Source organism: Corvus moneduloides, chromosome 1 (genome assembly GCF_009650955.1).
Source record: "Corvus moneduloides isolate bCorMon1 chromosome 1, bCorMon1.pri, whole genome shotgun sequence".
Taxonomy (NCBI): domain Eukaryota; kingdom Metazoa; phylum Chordata; class Aves; order Passeriformes; family Corvidae; genus Corvus; species Corvus moneduloides.
In genome coordinates, this window is record NC_045476.1 from 101,840,902 (window position 1) to 101,864,477 (window position 23,576).

Sequence of the window (23,576 nt, forward strand, 5' to 3'; positions counted from 1 at the left end):
CCGGCGCGCGGCTGTAAGGAGCGCGATGGCGGTCACGTGACCCGGGGGCCGCTCTCCGAGCCAATCGCGGGCCGCGCTTCTCCCGCCCCGCGCGCCGGGGCCGGCGCTGAGGGGGCGCGCGCTGCTGCGTGCTGTCACTTGGGGTCGGGTTGTGCCTGGGTTTGGGTTTTGTTGTCCTTATAAAGGAGTTGTACCAAATCAGATTTAATCAAGTCTCCGCTTATTCTCATCAATCCTATCTAAGCACGGTACAACCTGCAAAACGGGGGAAGAAAATTAACAATGTTAAGCTGCATTAACTGCTACAGAACAGAAATTTTACACATGATATAGACTACGGCTCTTACTAATTATGCCTAAGGAGTGCTGTTAAATTTGCTAGAAGCCACTTGACAATTACGTTCTTGCAAATATTTGCACATTTATCTTTTATTTATACTAATACTATCTTCTGCTGGCTTGTGAATAAACATTTTGTCGCGTTAAGGACACGTTCCTTGCAATCAAGGTTTCATAGAACAGCTATCAACATTTTCCCCAGGCAATATGATGGAGCTATTAGAAATTAGGATAATTGCAGCGAGAAGTATTTATTTAGCCTGCCATTCTGTCAGTCTCCTGTTTGGAAATAAACTCTACGGCGCTTATGAGAATGTTTTAAGTAGAATGTCATGGTCCGATGAAAGCAAGAAAGGCAGAACATAAAAAAGGATGCATTAGGAAATCCTTAAACAAGGATAGGGAAATAAAGCTAATCTGATGCATTAGGAAATCCTTAAACAAGGATAGGGAAATAAAGCTAATCTATCTTGCATAAACTTGTTCAGTCTCCCATTGATCCATTTAAATTTTCATTGTCCACAATATACTTTGGCAAGTGCTTCTAGACCTCAAATAACCATTGGTCTGAAGAACACCATCCTTTTTTCTTTTTCTTTGAACCTGATTCTGATATTGTCATTTGATGTCCCCAGTTCTTATACTGGAAGGCACAACAAACAACCTACCCTCATCTAGGCCGCTGTTACACAGACTGCACTCCAGTTCTCTCTCCCAGGCCTTCTTTGCCATCCCTGACACAAAAGCTGTTCCATCTTCCTGCTCTTTTGTGAACTGTATGGCATTTGATTTGCCACTGCTGAACACTGGACTGACATTCCTGTGGAAAAATCTGCCATAACGCTGAGATCTTTTTCTTGAGTGATGGTCAGTTCAAAGTTTGCCATTCAATGTATGAAATCAGGATTTTTTTTTAATGCATATTATTTGATGTTTACCTACATTGAATTTCACTGCTGTATTTGCCCATCACTCAATTACATGATGTCCTTCTGCAGTTTTTCAGTCAGGTCCCTTCCTGTTATCTTGAATAATACAGTGTCAGGAGTAAGCTGTCACCTCAGTAAGCTTTGTCTTCTATACAGAAAATGAAAATAACACATGCAGAAATGTCACCTAAATGAACATTGTTCTGTTACAGTACTAAAAAAAAGAGTTCATGCTCTTAGGTTAGTTTAATTCTCGTTGATTTTGGAAGAAAATTTGATATTTCCAGGTTTCAAAACGCCAGCAGACATGCTTAACTGGTTATACACAAACACAAATCTTACCAGCATTGAATGTCCTTTCAGAAAAACCTGAATACAGGTAATGCATATATAAGCACAATATAAAAACACTCCTATTTTTACATTTTATGTTTAAAATTTTACATTTAAAAATCTAGTAAAAACTATGTAAAACATTTAAATTAGAGGCATGCATTGATTTATATCATAAATCATACATAAGAGGCACTGTGTGCATTTTATGGCTGCAATACATAAATTGTACATCTTGCAAATACTGTGTTTTCAAGTGAAACTTTCTCCGTCATTACCTTTTCAAAATTCAGGTTTAATGCAAAAAACGTTTTCAGGTGGATTTACAGTTCAGAAGCAGAATAACTGCTTTTGGAGATGTTGGTAATTGGAAAGGTCTGAGGTAATGGGAGATGGTTCTGATGTGACAGTCCTGTTGTTTTTCCTTTTAATTTGTTCCTTGCTGGAGGCATACAATCTGGAGGTTTATTACAAAGCTGCCACTCCTTCAATTTATCCAGCTGAAGAACATGTTCTCTTATGAACCACCGTGTCCCAGAGTTCAGTTTCTTCAGTTTGAAACGTTTGTAAAGAACCCCATCACTGTCTCAGAAAGAACAGTGAGAATTTATTATTAGAAGCTTATTCATAGCCTTAATTGTTGGAAATCAGTGTAATATAAAAATCTCGCCAAAAAAAAAAAAAAAGAAAAAAAAAAAAAGAAAAAGAGTTCAGGTTATTTTACTGTAAAAATTCCCATTTTTGTGACCACAGTTTTAATTTAAATAGGGATTAGGGCATTTTTACATGCAAAAATCTTTCAACAAAATGCTAGCGGAATACATTTTTCTTCAGATTGAGTTCAATATAATGCATTTCAGCTTGTTTATTTCATAAAAAATAAAACCCTCTGTCATGAATACTTATGACTATTTGCACTTCAAGTCAGCCTAAGCAAACACGCCTAGATTTCCCATTGAGCTCAGCCAATTTGTTAGATTATTCATGCCAGCAGAGAATGTGTACTTTTTAGAGCTTTTGTACTCCACTGCTGTTGATAAATGTTATCCGTTTTTACAGCAAATGACAACTGAAAAATAAAATCTCCTTGGAGGACTTCATGTGCCTGGGAACATGGGAATAGGTGGCCCTCCAGCAGCTTGGGGGTCCAGTACTGCTTACATGCCAGAGTGTGGAAACTTCCTAAGCATTGCACAGGGAGAGTCTGGCCTTGGCTGTCTGAATCAAGTGCTGGCAAAGAGGTATTTGTACTTGACAGTCACACTGTGCCTTCTGTCAAGGCCCTTTTTGTACTCTGCAGATAATGATCTACCTCTGGGGTACTTAAGGACTCTTTATTCCTACCTGCCACATTAAGTACAGGTAAACCACGTTGTAATTTTTTAAAATTTTGTGTACTGTATTCTCACATAAATATTATAAATGAGCTCCTAGTTGTTAATATTTACTGTAAGCAACGACAGGAAGTGTTTGGGATGCAGAGGAACACCAATGCAGGGGAGAGGGCCGGGGGAGGCAGTGTGGTGTTGAGCCTCTGACACTCGGGAATGTCTCATCTCAGTTCTGCCCTGGCCGCATCTCTGCAAAGGGTCCGGGGAAAGAAGCCCCGAGGCCGCCTTTGGAATCCCTGAACTACTGAACAGGACCTGTGGCTCTCAGGGTCCCTCGCTGATGTTCTCTTGGCTCCTCTGTCCAGTATTTATTTCAGGGATGAAAGGGCTCCCCGCAGTCCGCCGGGTGACAGTAGGTGGCAGCGTGGCATCACGCTTCCCCTCCCTCTGCCTCTTGTTTGTCCGTCTTGCTTTGTGTGGTGCCGACAAGAAATTCGTGGTTTGTCTTCTTCTCTCCGGATTAATCAGCATGGAAGGCTGCATGCTAATGAAACTCGTGGATTATATAAACGGCACAATCCAGGTATAATTCATAAAGCCAGCTGGGTTTCGATGATGGCCACTTAATAATTAAATCTCTCCAGAGTGCACAAAATTTTCATGTATTAGAACAAAAGATTGTCCTGTGAATCCTGAGTGCCTCAGAGGTGAAAAGTTAAAGAAAAATCTACATCTCACCTGGTTATTTTTTTTCCCCTAGTTAAGTACTGTGCGAGTCACTAAAACATTCCTTAAGACACTTTAAAAAAAAATCATTTATACAAATGCTTTAAGATTTAAAAATTAAACATGCTCTATAAAGGCTACAAATTAACAATAAGCTAAAGCTACTGTTGACTGCAAGTATTTAGAATATTATTTACAGACTGGACAAATAAAACAAGCTTATTTGAATTTTACCCTTATTCTTGCAAGCATCTGCTGATCAAACACAAACCCTACATTATTTAGGACCAACACATCACATGCCCAAGAACCTATGTCCCATTTTATGACCACAGCCCCCTGAAACTAGAAGGTGGGACATAAGGAAGTGCCAAATGAAGCTTAATACTGTAGCAACAGCTGTGCAGTGGTGTGCTGGTTTGGGCAGGGGTAATTTTCTTCTGTCCACTGCTGTCCATCACGACAAGAGGTGGGCAGTGGTAGACAACCCAAGTCATTCTAAGGTTTTGTGATTCTAACTGGGTCCAGAACACGATATAAGGAATGTTGTACACGTTAAACACTGACATTTTTTTACACACAAGCACTCCTGTTATGCCTTAGAAACGAATGTTTTCTCTAAAGGCAGAAAACAGTGAATCAGTATGTTCTGAAGTATATGAAAGAGTTTCAATTACCACCTAATTTGTCTTGTTTGAATTTACAAAGAATACTAATTTATTTTTGTCTGATGCATAAATATTTGTCACTGAATTAATCATAGTTCTGTTTTTAAAGCAAGTAGCTTCAGGGCTGATTCTACTTCTAACATACAGTACAATATGTGTGGAACGTACAGAAGAAAGATAACAGAATCCATCTCATCTCTTCCTAAATACATCTATAACATACATAACAATTTGCAACAATCTATTAAAACTAATTATTAACATGAAATTATTAATTTTAAAGTAACTAATTATTAAGCTGGAAATTAAGGGCAGAGGCATTAGAGTACAATGCTTATGAGTAAACGTGTAATTCTGAAAACAAGAATTAGACCCTGAAATTACAGAAATTTTAGGAAAAAGAAACCCGAAACAACAAGGTGTATCTATAAAGTTATCAATAATTTTTAATTTACAGAAAAAGCACAAGTTATTATGCAAACGAGTGCTTGATTTCACTGAAAACAATGAGGATATGATATCACAGTGACTGGAAAACACCAGTTTTTCAGAGAAGAAAAGCCAGCAACCAGATATTCTAAACTTTCAGTGCTTCTCAAAACACCATGACTCACTTTCTCTCCCAAGGAATATATTTTTGTGACCAGGTCTTTCCTACCTTCACACGGGCCATTGCCCATGCTGCTGGATTTTGTATTTCTGCAGGAGGGCAGCCCTGATGCTGAGACCCCAGTCCCTAGAGGGGTCTGTGTGCACCTGACTCCTCCAAGGGTACAGGACTGCAGTTACATGGTGTCGAACACCATCTTCCTCACTCTGGGGGAAAACCTCAAGGACACCAGCTGATTAGTCTGTGCTGTGCTAACCAAGCAGAAGCTGACCCACACTGCTGACTGTTTTGCTCAGCCTGGATTAAACGTGCACAAGAAACACTATTTTTGCTGTGTTAATGGGATTTAAGCCTAAAAAAAGAGAACTTTTGCTGCATATAATGCCACAACCTACTTGTCAGCTTTGTTTTGTATAACATGCACATTCCTCTCTTCTCAGTGATAAGCCTTATATTACTTTAAATTATATTTGAAGACAGGCAGTCTGTCACTGGATTGAGTGTTATAATTGCAAAATACACACCCAGCTTCCAGGGCCACAAGTTTCTCTTATAAATGATGCAACATTGCATAACCACTATGAAGCATAACAATAATATGCAATTATCTAGTCAAGAGAATTCTGGATCAATAGCATATAAATATTTATTTCGCTAAGTCTTAACTCTCCATTCAGTAAGAGAAATTTCTTTTTAACATACGTTTTAACTAAGATGATGATATTTTTCTACCCTCTGAGCTTCATCATTGTGCACGATGGAGGAAAAGAAGCACAGCTATATAAAAGTAGGACAAGACTCAGCCATTACTCATTAATTTAATAGTGCAAATATTTCTGCACGTAAATGTATAATAAACATACTTGGGTTGGTTAATGTACTCATTGTGTAAATGTTGTCATTTACTAGACAATGAGCCAAAAGGAAAAAAATTCTTCTCTGAGCTTGGTAAAGAAAGGAAGTTGTCTCTATAAGGAGGAGCAGCAGTCTTTACAGAAGGAACCTGGAATGATTCCAGCTCCCCATCCCTTTCTGAAAGGATTTGAACAGCCTGAGTTTGCAGAAGACAGGTGGGGACTGCTTAACATGTAATACTTTGTACTTGATCTTCCTTTTCCTTTACACACACATACGCACACATATATACGTATATGTATATTTCATCTAAGTATATATATTCTTCTCCTCATAGCTCTACTATAAAGCCCTCCAGAAATAAAACTGCTCTTACGCCAGCACAACGTTTGACAAAATTTTTGGATGCATTCCTCAACCTGGGGCTGGGCAGCTGCCCGATCCCTTGTGACTGCATCCCTACCCTCCAAAGGGCAGCTGGAGTCACTGGGCTGGAAGAAAACGCCCTCCTTTCTCCTCGGCAGGTGGGCAAGGCGCCAGGTCCCTCCGCGGCCCCTCTGTGCCGGGGCAATCCCCGCGCCAAGCGGTGCTGCCATGCCGAGCCTTCGCTGCGTCCGCTGTGCCGGCACAAAGAGGGTCACAGGCCAAGTGTGAGTCATGGCTTAAAATAGCAGCGGGCACAAGACTGCAGCACAAAATGTCGCACAGGGCAGCCTGGAAAACAAAACTGGACAAAACTGGCTGGAAGAGCGGCTATCTAAACGCGGCTCCCCTGAAGGACAGACTGATGTTATAGTGAAAAAACTCTGGCATTCTGAAATAGCCACAGAAGTGGAGGGTAAAGTAATCCTCCTATTTAGCTGCCTTGCTTTTTACCACCAAATAAAGGGTTACTTTCAATCGGCATTGCCCATTAGGACTGAACAGCAATCTCTAAGTAGGTAAAATTATCTGTTTCTGCTCTGTTCTTGTTCAAACAACAAAGGAATGTTCTGGGCAATGCCTGTGTCAGGGTAGGCATGAGGAGTGTTCGCAGAGGGTCCGACTAACACTGGGGGAAAATAATGAGGTCCAAGAGCTGCGACACAGCTCCTACCAACAAGACAGGCAGGAGAGCGGTGTCCGAGGGAAAGCATGTAGAGGAAATGCGTGCTAAAGGGAAATAACTAATCTGAGGGTCGGGAGAGAACAAGGGGGATCAGCAGGGACAAGTAAGAGACTGAGGGAACAAAGACTGAAATGTGGAGTTACTGGAGAGTGCCATTGCCGTGCTACATGGGCTTTTAATCACGATCAAGCGAGAGAGACGGTGCCCGCACTTGTCTTCTGCCTGTAATCTCTGTAATATCGCTGCCGTTCCGGTGAGTCACAGGCACCAGCTTCCAAGGAAAGCTGGGAGAGATGCGTTCACCCACCCTGGCAGGCCGCGCCTTGCTGTGGCACAAACCAGCAGGTCAGCGCCCCGAGGCTCCCCAGTGCGAACCGGCACTGCTGGGCGCTTCGGGAGCACCCCGGTCCGGGGCACGTTGGACGGCGAGGTTTCCCGGGCACGCCCGAGGCCAGGCACAGGGGCGGGCCAGCAAAGCCCGGGCCCGGTGCTGAGATGGCAATTCCTCCTGCTCGCCCTGGGCCTTCCCACTGGGAGAACGCTCAACAGCGGGCTGCCTCCTCGCTTCGCTCCCATTGCTTCCATGCCATTCCTCCCTCCTTCCAGAGACGGGGGAGGGAAGGAGGGCATAAACCTGTCCTTGTAGTACAGAAATAAAACCGCTTACTTCTCTCCAAGGATTAGGTCTGTGTCTCTGGAACAGCAATTACTTATTTAAAAAGCTTAGCCAGCCTCCGCGGGAAGCGCTGCGACCGCCACGGAGGAACACGGACTGTCACCCGGGCTGCTGTGGGGAGATCAGTGCAGCAGACAAGCCCCTCGCCATGTCAGCTTTGAATACATGTTGGACTTTAATTGTTGTCTTATTTACAGTTTTACTGCGCATACGTGGGACGGGCTAAATACAAACCCCGACGGACCAATTACACAAAATATCCCACTACAAGACTTGTTTACCGGTAACATCACCACGCTTAAGGCTGAAACAAGTTTAAGTATTCCCGTAATGGGACGGAATGTGGGGAGCAGGCGTTCGTCGGGTGGGAGAGAGGAGATCTGTCCCGGGCGGATACCGCCTCGGGCGGGGGTGGGGGGGAAGATGTCCCCTCCTTCCCCCTTTGCCTCACCCCACTCCCCCCCCCCCGAACCGCGTTGAGCAGCCCCATCCGGGTCCTCGTCCCGCGGGCACCGTGCGGGGCGGGCAGGTAGTTACACGAGGCGTGACCAGGGGGTGGAGGGGAAGAAAGAGCAGGGCAGTGTGGATTCCTGGCGCGGGGAGGGCTCGGAGACGCTCCAAGCCGGTGTTGCACTGTCCTTCCTGCCGTTCCGGACAAGGCGTGCCCACGGTGGTTACCGAGGCTGAGCTCTAATGCCCGTACCACAACAGAGCGCCACCCCCCGGAGGCACGAGTGCTTGGTACGCGCCGGCGATGCGGGCAGGGCGGCGCCTGTGTGACTCAGGCGCTGCCATTTTGAGGGGTTGGTGGTGGCTGCGCAGCTCGTCTCGGCGCTCGCTCTGTGCCGACGCACAGGCACTCCCGCTCTCTACTGCCCGCTCCTGCCGTCGCCCTCGAGGACGTCCCGGGACCATCTGGGCGAAAAGCGGCTCTCCTCAGCCCTTTCATCATTCGTCCCGGTCCTCCTTGGACGCCGCTCCGGGATCTCTCTATGCCCGCCGCCCTCCTCCGTAGGAGCCGCTAGCGCAGGGACAGCGTCCTCCTCCTCCTCCTTCCGCTGCCGTCGCTTCTTCCTCCTCCTTCTCTGTCCGCCACCATTTCCCCACTCCCCGGCCCCGGGGCGCTGAGCTAGACTATGGGGACCAGGTCGGGGCCGAGCAGCGGCAGAGCGGGCGGCCCGGTCACCGTGTCCCCTGCGGCAGGGATGGGGGGGCTCCGCGGCTTCGTGGCTTTATCTTGACATGGCTCCTCTCCGTGCTGCCAGCACCGCCGCCGCCTCCTCCACTGCTCCTCCTGCGCCCGCCGGCTGCGGGTAGCGAGCGGGCCACGGTCCTGGGCTCTCGTCGGAGCCTCTCAGTCTCTTGCTTAACTGGGGGGGAAGCTTTGGGAGGGGTCCCTTTTTTTTTTTTTTTGTTTTTGTTTTCCTTTGTTATTTGTTCCTTTCTCTCCAGAGAGAGAAGGGGGAGAAATACTTTTCCCCCCTCCTCTTCTTAACCTGGTCCGACGAATTTGCTAACCTAAAAACTTTTTAACCCCGACTAATCAAACACCTGGGGAGGGGAAAAAATGTCTGGAGAGAGGAAGAAAATAACCTGATAATTGGGGATTTGCTTTTTTTCGGGGGAGGGTGTTTTAGAGGTTTAAAATTGCAACCTAGATTGCAATTTAAAAAAAAAAAAACCTCGCAGAAAATTCTGTCACCGAAAAGCAGGAGCAAACCACAGTCCATGTTTTCCGACTTGTGGCAATGAAGTGAGAGGGGGGAGAGGCGGTGCTGCTGTGGGTGTCCCGCTGCCCCGGGCGCGGCTGCCCTGCGTGCTGAGAGAAGCCGAAGGGAAAGTCAAGAGCGCCGGCCATGCACAGCCTCGGCTGACCGTGCTCGCAGCGGCAGATAGGGAGAGAAGGATCCCCGGGGGATCAGCAGCCCAGGGAGTGTATGAGGTGTCGGGCGATGTAGGGCTCTCCCACTGGTAGGGAGCCCGGGTTTGGGGCACTGATTCAGGTTTTAGTCTCTCGGTGAGATAATACTGTCCTTTGAACCCCTGTCCGCCCCTTGTCAATGGCCATCATGATCCCTCTCCTCTTCGGCAGCAGTAGCCTCAGGGCAATGATGAGCAGGATGAAGTTAGAAATGACTCCGCTGTCTTTTCTCTTTGCTCCCCTGCAAACCAGCGCTGTGTTGTCTGTAGTTGATTTTGTTATTGTTGGCGGCAGAGAAATGTCATACTTCCCGGGTTGTGCACTCCTCCTTTGCACCCTTTTCTCTGCTCTCCACCAAGTGTAATAATTCTAAAGAAAAAGACAGGCAACATAGCAATAGTGGAAGGCTGAGAATAATAATCAGTAGAGTCATGAATCTGGCTGGGGTAAAACGCAGTTTGTAATTTCAGCTTCGGGTTTTTTTTTTGTAAGCAGAGCAAAAGTACCCCCCCATGGATTGGGCTTGTGCCAGTTGCTTTTTATTGTACACATAAATTGTGATAAGATTTGTTTGGGGTTTGTTTTCCTTTTTTTTTTTTTTTTCTTCATTCTTACCCACTTATTCCTGCCGCTAAACTGTTCAAATTTTTCTCTTCAAAATTCTTTGGGTTTTTTTTCTTGATTTATTGTAAAACCTCTTGTCCAGCCATGGCTGGACAACTACTTTCTTTGTTTCTTGACCCCTCCAATACGACATTCTCGTAAAATATTGCCTGAGGTGCAGTTTTGGGTTACATTAGCGTTTGATCTATTCAGTCGTATTAGCAGGAATCAAACGACTTGTTTCTGTTGTACTTAAGTCTTACGAAAAGGTGCCCATAGTTTAGCGACAGTTTCCAAAGGCTTTAGTACCACCTGTATTACAAAATGGGGGACCCAAACTCCCGGAAGAAACAAGCTCTGAACAGACTTCGTGCTCAGCTTAGAAAGAAAAAAGAATCTTTAGCTGACCAGTTTGACTTCAAGATGTACATTGCCTTTGTGTTCAAAGACAAGGTAACTTGGGTTTAAAGTGTGTGTCTGCGTTTGTTGCACGTTAAGTGTTCTGTGAAAAGTCTTGCTGCCTGATTGCATCAAATGTTTTATCTTTAATAGATTTCCATTTTATTTTTTAAACTGCTAGTTGCTCTAATATTTACTTCATGTTTGTCATTTTGGCTCTTTGTATTTTGTAGTTTTGTAACGCAGAGGGTTCCAGTGCCTCGTTAAATGGTTACTTGGTAGCTTCTGTATTGGGTAGATATTTTTCAAAGTTAACACTGTAACTTGTTAAACCTAATTGGGGTCTGACCTGCACAAGTACTGTGAACAGTTGAGCTGTGAAGGGAATCTGAGGCGATTGCCGAGTGTGCTTATCTGGTGAAAGCAGAAGGGAAGACCTGGCAGTTGAAGGGAGAAGTCACAAAATGTGATGTGGAAATGGCCCAAGTGCGCAGGCACATGTGGAACTGCGGCTATCATTTTGAAAGGAAGTGGGGAGGGCAAAAAGGAACTCTTCATTTGCTTGGCTGCTTCCTCTGCTGCGGGATGCTGCACATCTGGGAGGGGGAGCTGGGTCTTTCTAAAGCCAGCTATAGACCCGCAATTGTGGGAGAGTGTTTATCCACAGAACGTTAAGAAAAGTAGGTATTTATGGGAAGTGAATGTGCTGAACAAACGAAGAGGAAGTGAAGATAGAAGAAAAGGGCAACAGAGTACATAATGCACAAAATGCATGTAGATGAGCACTGAAACCGTTTAATCCCCTCAAATGTATAGTTTTTGTGTTTGCTGTAATAAGTAGGTGTTTTTAATGAAGACTTTTCCTTGAAAAGCTTCTTTAAAATTCTTGAGTTCAGTTTGCTTTTGTTTGTCAGTTCCAGTGCAAGCACAGATGGATATATTGGGGTATAATTTCTGGGTACTGTGTCACAGTAACACAGAAGTAGATGTTTAAGCAGTGGCAACAGTTAGATTTTCTTAGATGACACAGCTTTAAGTCTTTTACAGTTGGACATTGATACTACTTTTTGTTTGCTTTGTAGAAATTCATTGCAAATGCCTGTTTTAAATCCTGTTATATTTGCTTATATCACAGTGAACTGAAGATGTCCATCCCATAGCAGTTTGCTTAAAGTAGGAGGTTAGCTCAAGCTAGCTTGGTCAGCAAATAGTTGCCTGTTACCTCTGTTTTGATGGGGGAGGAAGGGAAGTGGAGCAGTGTTTGGTAAAATATACTTTGTCTCTTAAGTAGGTCAAGACTTCTAATGAGCTGTAAAAAAGCTGTGAGAAACAGACATAGAACGTCAGTGATTTTATGTCCTCATAATGTTTTGACCTTGCTTGAGGGATGCTGAAATATTTGTAGTGGGTGTAAAAGTTATTTAGCAAATTAAAATAGTCCTCCTTTGAGGAGATTATAGCTAACTTCAGATGGGATCTCAATCACCTGCTGTCAACCGAATGTAGCATTGAAAGATTTCACTTTTCATAAAGGGTCAACTGTAAAAAATTGAAAAGCAGGGAAAAAATGTGTTATTATTGATATTTGCAGAGAAGGTTGCAATGCTCTTGGTCATCCCAAAATCATGTACCCTACTTGAAGAAGGGGCAATTCTCTTAATGTTTAGATAGAATTTTAGTGTTTGCAAGATTGATACTTAAAGCTGCATTTTTGGAGACTATAAAAACCTGTTCAACTTTTATAAAAAGTTGTTGGTCTGATTCTGTTTAATTATAAACTTTTGCACGTAAATTTAGCATGGTTTGTGTCGAAGTCCAGGCTTGTGTGATGTGTACTTTAAACATTTATACAGAAAATCACAAATCCTGAAATAAACTGTTACCTATAGTTTCCTAGAAAGGATTGTAATCTTAATGTAATCTGTGCTTTTTTTAGAAGAAAAAGTCAGCGCTTTTTGAAGTGTCTGAAGTGATACCAGTCATGACCAATAACTATGAAGAAAATATCCTGAAAGGTGTGCGGGATTCCAGCTATTCTTTGGAAAGTTCCTTAGAGCTTCTGCAGAAGGATGTAGTACAGCTCCATGCACCCCGCTACCAGTCTATGCGCAGGGTAAGGCTCCTTTTTACGCTTGCTGAATTACAATTTTTCAGCACTTGTGCCTTTCCATGGGAATCTGAAGGCTAATCCTGCCTCTTTTTTTTTGCTGCACGAGGGCTCTGTGGGCCGGTGTTTATGGGGTCTAGTTTGAACGGTAGCAATGATGTAGTAACAGTTCTGATACTGTTTAAATATGTAGTTCTTAAGCTTTACCTTTCATTTGTCTCATTCAGAGATATATATGCCTTGGGAATTGTATCTTCTTGCCATCTTTGTCCTTTAGAAGGCATGTGTTAATAATTCTTGCAACAACTCCTGCTGTACAACTAAGTGATTTTGCTTTATGAATACTGGAAGACAGTCTTTGCTAATGTTTTCCTTAAGTTGTAGTTTATATTAAGTGGGTACTGATACTAAAATTCAGTGGAAAGCAAGGAGGACTTCAGTTGTGGTATGAGTAACACAAATGGAAAATCAAACAAATGTTATATAAGTATCACCTCTAAAGTACAAGCCTGTATAGATAAGTTGCTTATCTGTGTCTTTGACTACTGGAGGGAATGTAAGTACAGAACTTTACTGCTCACAGGATGTGATCGGCTGTACCCAGGAGATGGACTTCATTCTATGGCCTCGTAATGATATTGAGAAGATAGTCTGTCTCCTGTTCTCTCGGTGGAAGGGATCTGATGAACCCTTTAGGCCTGTTCAGGTATTTGGGTTTGGGTTTTGACTTCAATAACTAACTTATCCCTGGAGGGAGTGTTCTCTTTAACCAGTAAGTTGATAAGGTATGCGAGTTCTGCGGATGTTAGAAAAATATGCTGTCCTGATTTTATTTAAAAAGCAGTCAATGTTTTTAATGCCAAATTCTGCTTCCTGTCTTTATGCACTGTTGTATTCCAAAATGTAAGTTTCCAAAGGGCCTCTGCAAATGACACATAGGTATAAATGCATATAGTGTGTTTGTATTTGTAGAAGTGGATTAGATGTGCCTCTTACAATTGAATCTCTGTCTAAATGTGATGGTGTTGTTAAGGTTCTGTCAGTAGTCCAAATTGCTGTATTTGATTAGATGGAAGAGTGAGATGGATGGAACCTTCGCATTATAATTTTGCCTAGAAATGGTTGCACAGGGATCTTCTGCCACAAGAAGGTAGATTGGGTTTTATATATGCTGCAGGTGAAGTTGTACCTTTGGGTTGTTAATGTCATTGCAATGGATAATGTCAGTCTTGGCAGAATGAAATTAGGAGATTCTTTAAATTGTGCCAAGACTCTTGTGTGTCACTGCCATGGTCCCCACTTTCTGCTTTTCAGATTAGATCAGAAAAGGAAAGAACAAAAGTGGTTGCAAAGCCCCAGATTGAAAGAAATTAATGGGTTACACGTGAGATTTATCTTAATAAATATTTTATTCTCCTTCTTCACACCATGTAGGCCAAGTTTGAATTTCATCATGGCGACTATGAAAAACAGTTTCTGCATGTTCTGAGCCGAAAGGACAAGACTGGAATTGTTGTCAACAACCCTAGCCAGTCGGTGTTTCTCTTCATTGACAGACAGCACTTGCAGGTAAGCTTCTTTTGTCCTCGTCTTAACAAGTGTGTTTTAATCATAAAAAGCTTTTTGTTCTCGGGAACACTTGTAATTTTGCTGCAAGGTACTCGAGTAGAAAAATTGATCGTGCATTCATGTTTGCATTTTGGCAATTTCAAAGGGAACTTTACGCTATAAATAGGATTCATACATGCAAAAATAACTACGGGCCACATATATGTTCACATAGAATTAATGTTCTTGTATTAAAAATTAAGTAAGTTCTAAAATAGGCCTAACAGTGTTTAGGAAAAATTAAAACATTGCTTTGGGTGACAATACAGAAAATAATTCAAGTGAAGAATGAACAAAATAGTGAAAACATTTTATGCATTAGAGTTTGCAGACTAATTGTAAGCGTCAGGCTGTTTATATGTATGAAATAGTGAATTTTAAGTATCTGTGGGATCTGCCTATTAGTCCTTAGTTAAATTCTAGGATTAATATCTTTTCTTTGGGTTTTCTTTGCCTCTAGACTCCAAAAAACAAAGCTACAATCTTCAAGTTATGCAGCATCTGCCTGTACCTGCCACAGGAGCAGCTCACTCACTGGACGGTTGGCACCATAGAGGATCACCTCCGTCCTTACATGCCAGAGTAAGGTACTGGCCAGCAAAATGGGGAAGATCACAGAACGCAGCAGTGGATTTTCACTTCTCCTCACCACTTTATTCTTTCAGAATTCAGAAGAAAATGGACTCATGTTCAGAACACTATACATTGTGAAACTTGATCATCCTGGATTTCTTTAATCATTTGTATCTCAGAACTTTGCAATTTTTTTTTTTAGATGTTTTCTGCATGGACCTTGTGAAAGAGAGGATGCTCTGCACACTTCTGCACTGCATCAGCATCTTACTAAAATGTGAAATGAAGGGACTGTACATTGAAACAAATGTTTCTGAAAGCACAAGGTGATCATTTGTGGTGGTGTTCCCATTTGTGCTGGTCATGCCCCCTAACATCTCTAATGTTAACCATCAGTATTTTGAGGGTGAGAAGTGAATGTAACGGGTATAAAAGCCTTACAGCTTTGCTGTTAATGATTGTATCGAAGAGCACTATCATTCATTCTAATGAACGAAGAAGTGGCTATTACAATAGGAAGTAAATGTGGGAAAGAAATCTTTCTTTAAAAAAAAAGCATCTCATTTAATGTATAGGCATTTTTTGCCTCTTTTATTTTGCTGGGCTGTGTCTAAGTTTACTGGCACTTTTGTTTTGGATCTCTTTCCCCAAGTTGCTGTATAACGGTATGAAGGTATTCTTTTGAGTTGAATGCATTTATACAGATGAGATAGACCTGGAGTCTGAAGTTGCTAAAGCAGCTCAAAAAAAGGTAAAATAATAGCTGCAGAAACAATGTTGGTAGAGGATTATTTTTTCTTGAGAGTTGAGACTTGTAAACTTGCAGGTGAACTGTGCAGGAAATACTGGTTTCTAAAACATTTCTTATGGAAAACCTGACGAGGTTTTTTTTTTTTTTTTTTTTTCTTTTGGAATAGACATTATAAACCAATGTAAAATAGTGTTTGGAGTGTCAAAAGTTGGTTCTGACAGAACATTTTAAGGTTGTGCAATGATAAAAGGAAGACTACTGTATAGTTTTGGTGACAAAGAAGGCTCTGCTTAAGGGTTGAGTACTTTACTGGAGTAAAACTGCATAAGCCTACTCCCTTTGGATAAAACTAGTGCTTACCTGTTTAAAACTTGTATTTAGCTTTTGTTTGGAATTGGAAAAAAATGGAAAATAAATAAATTAGGTGAAAGATGGCTGGTTTTATTTATGTAAATCCTATTAACTGAGTTTTCATAGTAATTTGCATCTTAACAGTGTCACCCACTACAAACACTGAAAATGTACAGACTGTAAAAAGTTAAGATCAGCAAAGATCAGTGGCAGAGGTGTTCTTGCAAATGTGGGCCATACATTTTGAAAAGTACCTGTCAGAAATAATGGCATTACTAGTATCTTACTGTATTGGTGCATACATATTTTTACTTCTTTGGTTATAAGTTCCTACAGGTTAATATGAAAAACCCTAGAAAAGCCCTAGAAAAACCCCACCTGAAAGCTCCAACTTCACTTTCATAGTTGCCTTAAGTTATAAAGAAATACCTTGAAAATGCTGCTCTTCAGAATGTTAAGACACTCTAAAATATTTAGTAACCACCATGCCTCCTAATAATCCTGAAAATTTCTCAACTTTAGGTGCCTCTTCTTGGAATGATCTGTAAGACATAATACGAAGTGTGTCCACATGAAGCTTGAACTAAGTTTCATAGGGTCTGGAACATGAAAGTTTCAGGAGTTTGGAATTTAATTCCTAAGTGCCATCCTTTGTTCTTAATTTGTCATTCTGGACATCATCTCACCTCACTGAGAATAGGGCCATAGTTACCTTGATGAGCAAAGCAAAGGACTTAGTTCTTGCATTAGGAATTTTGGTCTTCTTAGAAAGAAGCCTCAGGATATTGGCTTGAGCGGCTGTGTACAGTGCTTTTCAAATGTCAGTAATCACATGGATTTTAACTTTAATAATTCTCTGTATTACAGGAAAACAACCTGTTCAGTTTAATTCCTTTTTTAGTTTTGAACAGAGTGCATAAGACAGGCTGCTCATTTGTTCCTCATGATGAATCATGCCATGCTTTCTTGGGAGAACACAGGATTAGAGGAAGCAAAAAACTGGAAAACTAATTTTGTTAAATGTGGTCTATACTACCCAGCTAGCAAACCTTAGGGTTTTGCTGTGCTATCAGAGTGAGTTGAGAACCATCTGCATTGTCTAAGCAGTGGGGAAAAAAGGATAAAGGGCACCAACGGGTTTCAGAGTATGAGAACCTTGGGGAATATATGTATCATTTGTATTGTTCGGCATCTTTGAAGAATTTCTCTCGCCTTAAACATGTTGGCTTTTGAGGGAAGAGATTAAATTTTTGTTCCACTCTTTCTCAATGGAACTTCTAGTTCAATCTCAGAATATTCTTCTGAGTTACTTTAGCAAAATGCCCTTCGGAAGTGAATGGAAGTTCATAATACCTAGCTTTTGGTTTCAGGACCTCTTTATATCACATTAATGGCTTTTTGGTAGACTTTTTTCAAAGTGTAGGTTTTATCTCACAAAACTAATGTTTCCAAAGCACAGTTTGTGATGGTGTGCACCTCATTTTTGGAGCTTTTTGTAAATACAGAAAGGCTCCCTTATAAGAATTTTAATTACTACCTACTGTCAACTGCTTATGTGGCTGCCTTGGACATACTAATACCAAGAATTGAAATACCCTCAGTATTGCACCTGAATATGGGACTTTAACCAGGCTGTTGCCTAAGGATTTATCATGAGACCTGGGTAAGTGCCAAGGGGGCAGGCATAAATTAAGTAGACAGAAGGTCATTAAATGTTAAATACATGTCAGTGAATTGTCTGGTGAAGGGAAGCTTGTGTCAGGTGCTTCCTGAATGATGAGAAGCTTCTTAAATGTTATAGTCTGTACGTGACTATGAAGCTTCACTTCTCAAGCTTCTTAAGCTGTGCAAGAGTTACCAAAATATGGTAAGATGGACAGAACTGCTGTACAAGTACGGCCAAAATATAACAGGCCTGCATTTAGTTTGCAGTTGATGCCCACTGTGATGACTGTCTCAAAGTATAAATTCCCTTCCCAAAAGCTATTTTGCAGCTTTAGTGGTTATTTTATAAACATGAAAATTTATCTGTTAAGTGATGTATCAGGTAGTAGGAACACACTGGGATTAGTCAGTGCTTCTCTTTAAAAAAGAAAAAAAATTGGTTACTGAATTGGTTACTAATTTCTGAGCATTGGAAGTTTTAGATCAAAGGTACTGATCTCTCTCTGCAAGTTCATTTTTTTCATTGCAAAATGTTAAGTCTGAGAAAAACAGCAGGTGGAAAGATGAAAATCAGAACTTGTAAAATTACCTAGACTTTAAAAAAATTGACATTTCTGAAAGACCTACTGTCTTGTACTTTGAAAATACAAACCCAAGGATCAGCCTGCACTATGGTACTTGGGAATGACCACATCTTTTCCTTGACACATTAAGGTGCAATGCGTTAGTTTTGAAATTACTTAAAATGTGATACAAGTGCCATAAACTCTTGGTCCTTGCATGTACTTGCAGCTTGTGAGCTCTGCAGGCATCCTTCCCTTCCCACTCCTGTTCTGCTGCCAGGAGAACACTGCTTTTTCTCGCAGTCGTTTGCTGAGCCATTTAGGTTACTTGCAGTTACTGAACACCAGCTTATGTTGAATGAGGATCTGGGGAGTTGAACAGTGAGAAGAGTCACTGAAGGGTTTTTTGCCTCTTAATAGTGAGATTAGTCTAATGGACTGTTGGAGGCTTCATTTAAGATTACATTAAGGTTTCTGCCATTGGGCATGATAGCTGAAGTCAAGAGTGAGTAGAGTACATTTACATTCACTAAGGAAATAGACATGCCATGTGAGTTTTCTTAATTGGTATTTACTTTTATTAGCCTGGAAAATCATCTCAGATTTTTCATTTTGCATTTATTGCAGTGGTAAATTCACAAGCTGTGTAAGCCTACAGATTCCGGAACAGCTTTCTGGAGTGAAGTAATGAGACAAAACACAATTAAAGCCCTTTACATAAGGTCTGCAGCAGTAGGTGCTGCTTCCTGCTTTGTGCACCCCAGCTGGGAAGGAGCTCGTGCAGCTCACTGGATAGTGCAGATGCTGTGGAGGGCTGCATCAGCTCTACAGGTTAACTGAAGCTACAGTACTGAAGTAATTTCTCTTCTGCTTGGGTGACTGAAACGCTTTATAGGGCTGAAGATATCTGTGGCCTACTTCTGCTTGGGAAGGATTTACATATGGAAAGGTCCCTTAATTTAAGCACAATTACTGTATGCTAGAGCACCCACTAAACAAAGTGCTCCTCTGGACTCTGAAATCTATTCAAGCAGCTACTGCTTTTAAGCAAAAGAAATCAAAGATCCAGAATTTTACTACAGTGGTACAAGCTCCAGGTACTGTCTTAGTTAACAAAAATAAGGGTCTTATTGTTTTGGTGGAGTTAATTTCGTTCTGGTTTTTTTCCTGAAGGAGAGTAAATGCGCTTTGTTTGATAAAAGCTGGCAAGTAATTTACTCTCTTTTAAGCGAGAACTGTATGTGCTGCTGTGTCTCACAACCACAGCAGCTTGGGATCGTGCTCTGGTGGTAGCAGTCGTTCAGTGAATGCATTACAGAATCACAAAGGCGATAACTGTCATCGTCTTGTTCCTGATCTCAAGTAGCAAAATAGGCATCTAAGTGGGTTTTTTTCATTCCCACGGACAATGATGTAAGGGAGAGGTTTGGGGGGCTCTGGCTAAATGGTTTTTTTGCAGATGGAAATTTCTGAAATTGTGAATGATATAATGCAGTTGGAAATTCTTCCTTATGCCCTGGCAGTGGCCCAGAGCCAGTCAACAAAGCTGAACAGATTTGAGCTGCTGTTCAGAACAGTTACTTAACAGCCTAATTCACCTCGCATCCATGCCCTCCCCCCCATCCCCCTAAGGTGGAGATGTCTGTGAATTTGAGAATTGTAAACCAGCAGCTCAGCCATGAGACCCCTGTGATGGGTGGCTCGACCTGAAAAACCAACAAGGAGTTCTGATATTTCAACGTGTTTCAGCAGGGACGCCCTTCCTTACCTTCTCCCTTTTTTATCAGTGTCAAGATGAGTCTTCCCAAGAGCTGGAATCTGTAATGACTAAACCACTTCTCACTGCATCTTAATCTGTGATCTGTATTTGCCCTGATTAGCATCTGGACCCCTGGTTTCAAGTGCCAGTGGGAACAAGTCTGTTCTGATTCCTTATTTTCTCAAGGCATCTGTAAAGCACAGCTGTACATAGTGCAAGCCCGTGGGTGTCAGTCTGAATGCATTTGTGCAATAGCAGTGACGTGAAACCAGCATGGAACACTTGGCTGGCCAGGGTACTGCATGAAGTGGGAAGCTGAAGTTACTTTCACTGAGAGAGACAAACTGTTCCTCAACATGTTTCATACCACCATGTGGTCTCCATAAGAAAAGACATCTAGACCTAAGTATAATTTGGGTGTTCGGTATGTTTAAAAGAAAAACGCCAAAACACAACAAACTGCAATATGGGAGGGCTGGTCTCTTTTTCAGATATGATACTTACAGTTGTCTGTCAGTTACTGGACATGCAATCTGGTATACTACTAAGACTCACAAGATGAGCTCATGAAATCACTTTATTTGCTTGCTTGTAAGGGAACTATGCTTAAATCTGCAGTGATGGAACCAGGTCAACCCCACAGGAGGTCTGTTTGTTCTGATGTCAGGTGGAGCCATGTGCCACTTGTCCTTACTACGGCAATTTGTTTCTATTACTTTCTCTGAGGTTCAGCTAAGGTAAAATAGATTTTTCAACACATAAGTTAGACTGAAATCAGTAAAGAACACTCCCAAGTATTAAGTCAGCTTGCTCTCAAAGCTAGGCAAGCTCAATGGTGGCAATTCCTTCTAAGATCATTTCTGTGCCTGAGTTAAGTTGTGAAATAAATTACGAGGTCAACATAATGCTGCTGGTGAGGGACAACAGACAAGGTTGTCTTAAAATAATCAGTTTAATTAACTGCTTCTGAAATAACTGGCCTGCATATTAATGATGTCCCTCTTATTAATTAGGCAGTACTAAAGTACTGTGCTGAATAGTCTGTTGTAAGGGAGAAGAGAATTCACTTGTTACTTCAGGAAGGTTTATTTCCGTTTCCCTCTCAAGCCTGAAACAGTCCTTGCCAGGCTTGAATGGGAACAGGAGGATACTGTTGTTTCCATTTGAGGTTTGCCACTCTCAATTGGCCTGGACGCTTTTCAGTTGTAATTATGCAGATATGATGAATGCTAAGTGATAGAATGGGACCACTTAACTCTGATAGGTTCTTGAGGCAGCCAGCGCTAATTGAGGGAAGTCATGTTAAGTTGCAGTGGGACAGTTTCACAAGGACAGAGTGGCCCCAGCATGTAGAGCTGAGAGTGTTCTCAGTATTTTGGCACATATTGAATTTGGCACCTCCTTCGTTCTCACCCTCTGCCTTTTATTTCAGGTAACAAGTCGAAATCACTCTTGTGTTCCAGTGAGGGGGTGGGTTTATAGCAGTTGGAGGGGAGCAGTTTTAATGTCCACTTCTATTTCCTTGCACTCTATTACATGAGTAACACACGTAAGGAAACTGGTAACCTTAAGAATGAGAAAAAAGATGACTGGAGATGCCAGAACATGTTAATAGGAATATAACCAGATCAGCAATTTCCAAAGTCAGTAAGTGTGTCCAGTTGCTCTGATGGATCCTCTCTGCTCATCCAAGTAATTGCAGAGGAACTGGAGGTGCTTAAGACTCATAACAGCGCTCCAGGCTGAGGGAGCTGTAAAGTGAAAATTTCATACAGTGAAGCATCTAGTTCTGTTGAGCAAAGATTTAAACCAAAAAAGGTTACTGCTGTAGTAAGCACCTTTGCAAAATTGTTTCAGCAAAGCATTGTGTTTCTTTAAATGGAATTCAGGGATGATTTCTGTGCATGAGTGAGTGCAAGTACTCAGGGAAAACCAATTATGAATGCACTGCTGAAGAGAGGCTGCTACTATTAAAAGTTCAACTAGCCACAAGCATGTAAGCCATGTATGCTTCTGAGACGGCCCCAGAGAAAAAGCTTTTTTGAGACTGTATATACCATGAAAAACTGTCCTAAACTTGCAGCAAAAATACATGTTGGTAGCCTGAGCCCACTGTAGGTATTTTTTAGATAACTTCCACTGAAGGGTTAGTTATCCGCTCATATTACTTGTTTAAAAGTCCTTTTGGAAAGATTGATGACACATTAGTAAACTTGTACAACTCTGTATTCAAAATCAGTCTCTACAAACAGGTCACCTAATTCATTTAAAATTACTTCTTTAGGTTTCGGAATGCACAGAAGAAAACTCTAACTGCACATTTCATCACAAAAGTCAAATGACTGAAGACAGTGAGTCAACTTCCACAACAAAAAGGACTTAGACATGCCATTTACTAGTGACTAGTGTAGATTAGCTTTTTGTGAGAGGAGAAAAACATGCATTTCATAAAAAGCATTGCTGTTTTTATTGCAGCTTGACAGCATTACCATGAATCATTTGTCAACAGCTTGAAAAAAGCAGTTAAGCCTGTCCACAACAGTGCAAGAGGATACTAGTTATCAGCTGATGAACAGCAGCTTAACTCTACCACATTCAACCCAGGTCAGATGATCTAGAACCTTAGCCTGAATGAAAGCTCACCAAAATTATTTTTTTACATCTTTAACATGCAGCTAATGATTTTTAAACAAGTATAACCACAACCTCAGGTAGGTAGAGGTGAAATGCCCACAAGATATAACTGCATTTTCACATGCAGGGATCAGAGGGAGATGATGACATCTCAGGTGAATTTGCGTACAAAGGTTTCACCACACCCTCTCTCAACCAGTCTATGCTGGCAAGCTTTTACTCAGTGCAAAGAGGCTACAAAACTCTGAAATAATCTTTAAAAAGGTAGTTTCAGAAAGCTTTATTGAATACTTCCTGATTTGTTACAGCATCAATATATTACATTTTGCATTAACCTGCTTTACACTTTCAAACCAGTTTAGCACGATGTTACAGGAACACTGTACTATCATCTTAGGGAACAAATACAGTTTGTAAGCACATTTAGTAGAGTTTGAGTGTGACTGTAACAGGCCTGAAGACAGGATTGCTTTGTCACATGACACCACAGGTAAAGAAAGCAGATCTCTTAAAACAGTGTTGTGCTGGTAAACCATATGTCTAGTCCAAAGGCTCTTCCCTTCTGCTATCCTGACCAAAAAAAGCCAGGTGCCTCCCTATGCTGTCACACTTGTTCATCCCAAACCCAGGCTTGTAGCAATTCCGGTGGTAATTAAGAAATTTGTTCGTTTATTACAGAAGTGAGACAAATTCACTTGATAGAGACTATCACAACTTTGTGCAGATGATATTGCATAAGTGAGGAAATAATTCTATTTGGGATTCTGAAGTCCAACATTATTATTTAAAATACTTTTTCATATTAATTTCCTATGAACTTTGTATGTCTGCCTTGTGCAATTAACTTTCCTGTTGCCTTATTTGTTAAATCCACGGTGGCAAATGCAAGAGTTCTTCCTTGCTTCAAAATCTGAGCTGTAATCAGTATCTCTTCTCCAATCTTAGCAGCAGAAGTGTATCTTCAAGGAAGAAAAAAAGGAACAGGTAAGAGACTGTACAGAGGATAAATCCAAGAATATTCCTGCATTTTATATTATCATGAAGGAATTAGCAGAAGTGGGTAATAA

The 23,576-nt window shown here is 41.6% G+C and overlaps 1 protein-coding gene and 1 long non-coding RNA gene across 2 annotated transcripts; one reads left to right on the top strand and one right to left on the bottom strand.

The window, feature by feature from the left end:
- Positions 1-104: 104 nt before the first annotated feature.
- Positions 105-8,277, bottom strand: LOC116449228. The gene is made up of 3 exons (XR_004242279.1): positions 1,880-8,277; positions 1,282-1,416; positions 105-255 (listed from the first exon to the last, which is right to left on the bottom strand). It is a non-coding gene; the product is annotated as an uncharacterized LOC116449228 (long non-coding RNA).
- A 106-nt stretch (positions 8,278-8,383) lies between these two features.
- C1H6orf62 (chromosome 1 C6orf62 homolog) lies at positions 8,384-15,971 on the top strand. The gene is made up of 5 exons (XM_032120498.1): positions 8,384-10,552; positions 12,435-12,611; positions 13,189-13,311; positions 14,040-14,174; positions 14,674-15,971. The coding sequence occupies exons 1-5, from the start codon at positions 10,424-10,426 to the stop codon at positions 14,797-14,799; spliced, it is 690 nt and encodes a 229-aa protein (XP_031976389.1). The 5' UTR covers positions 8,384-10,423; the 3' UTR covers positions 14,800-15,971.
- The last annotated feature ends 7,605 nt before the right edge of the window (positions 15,972-23,576 follow it).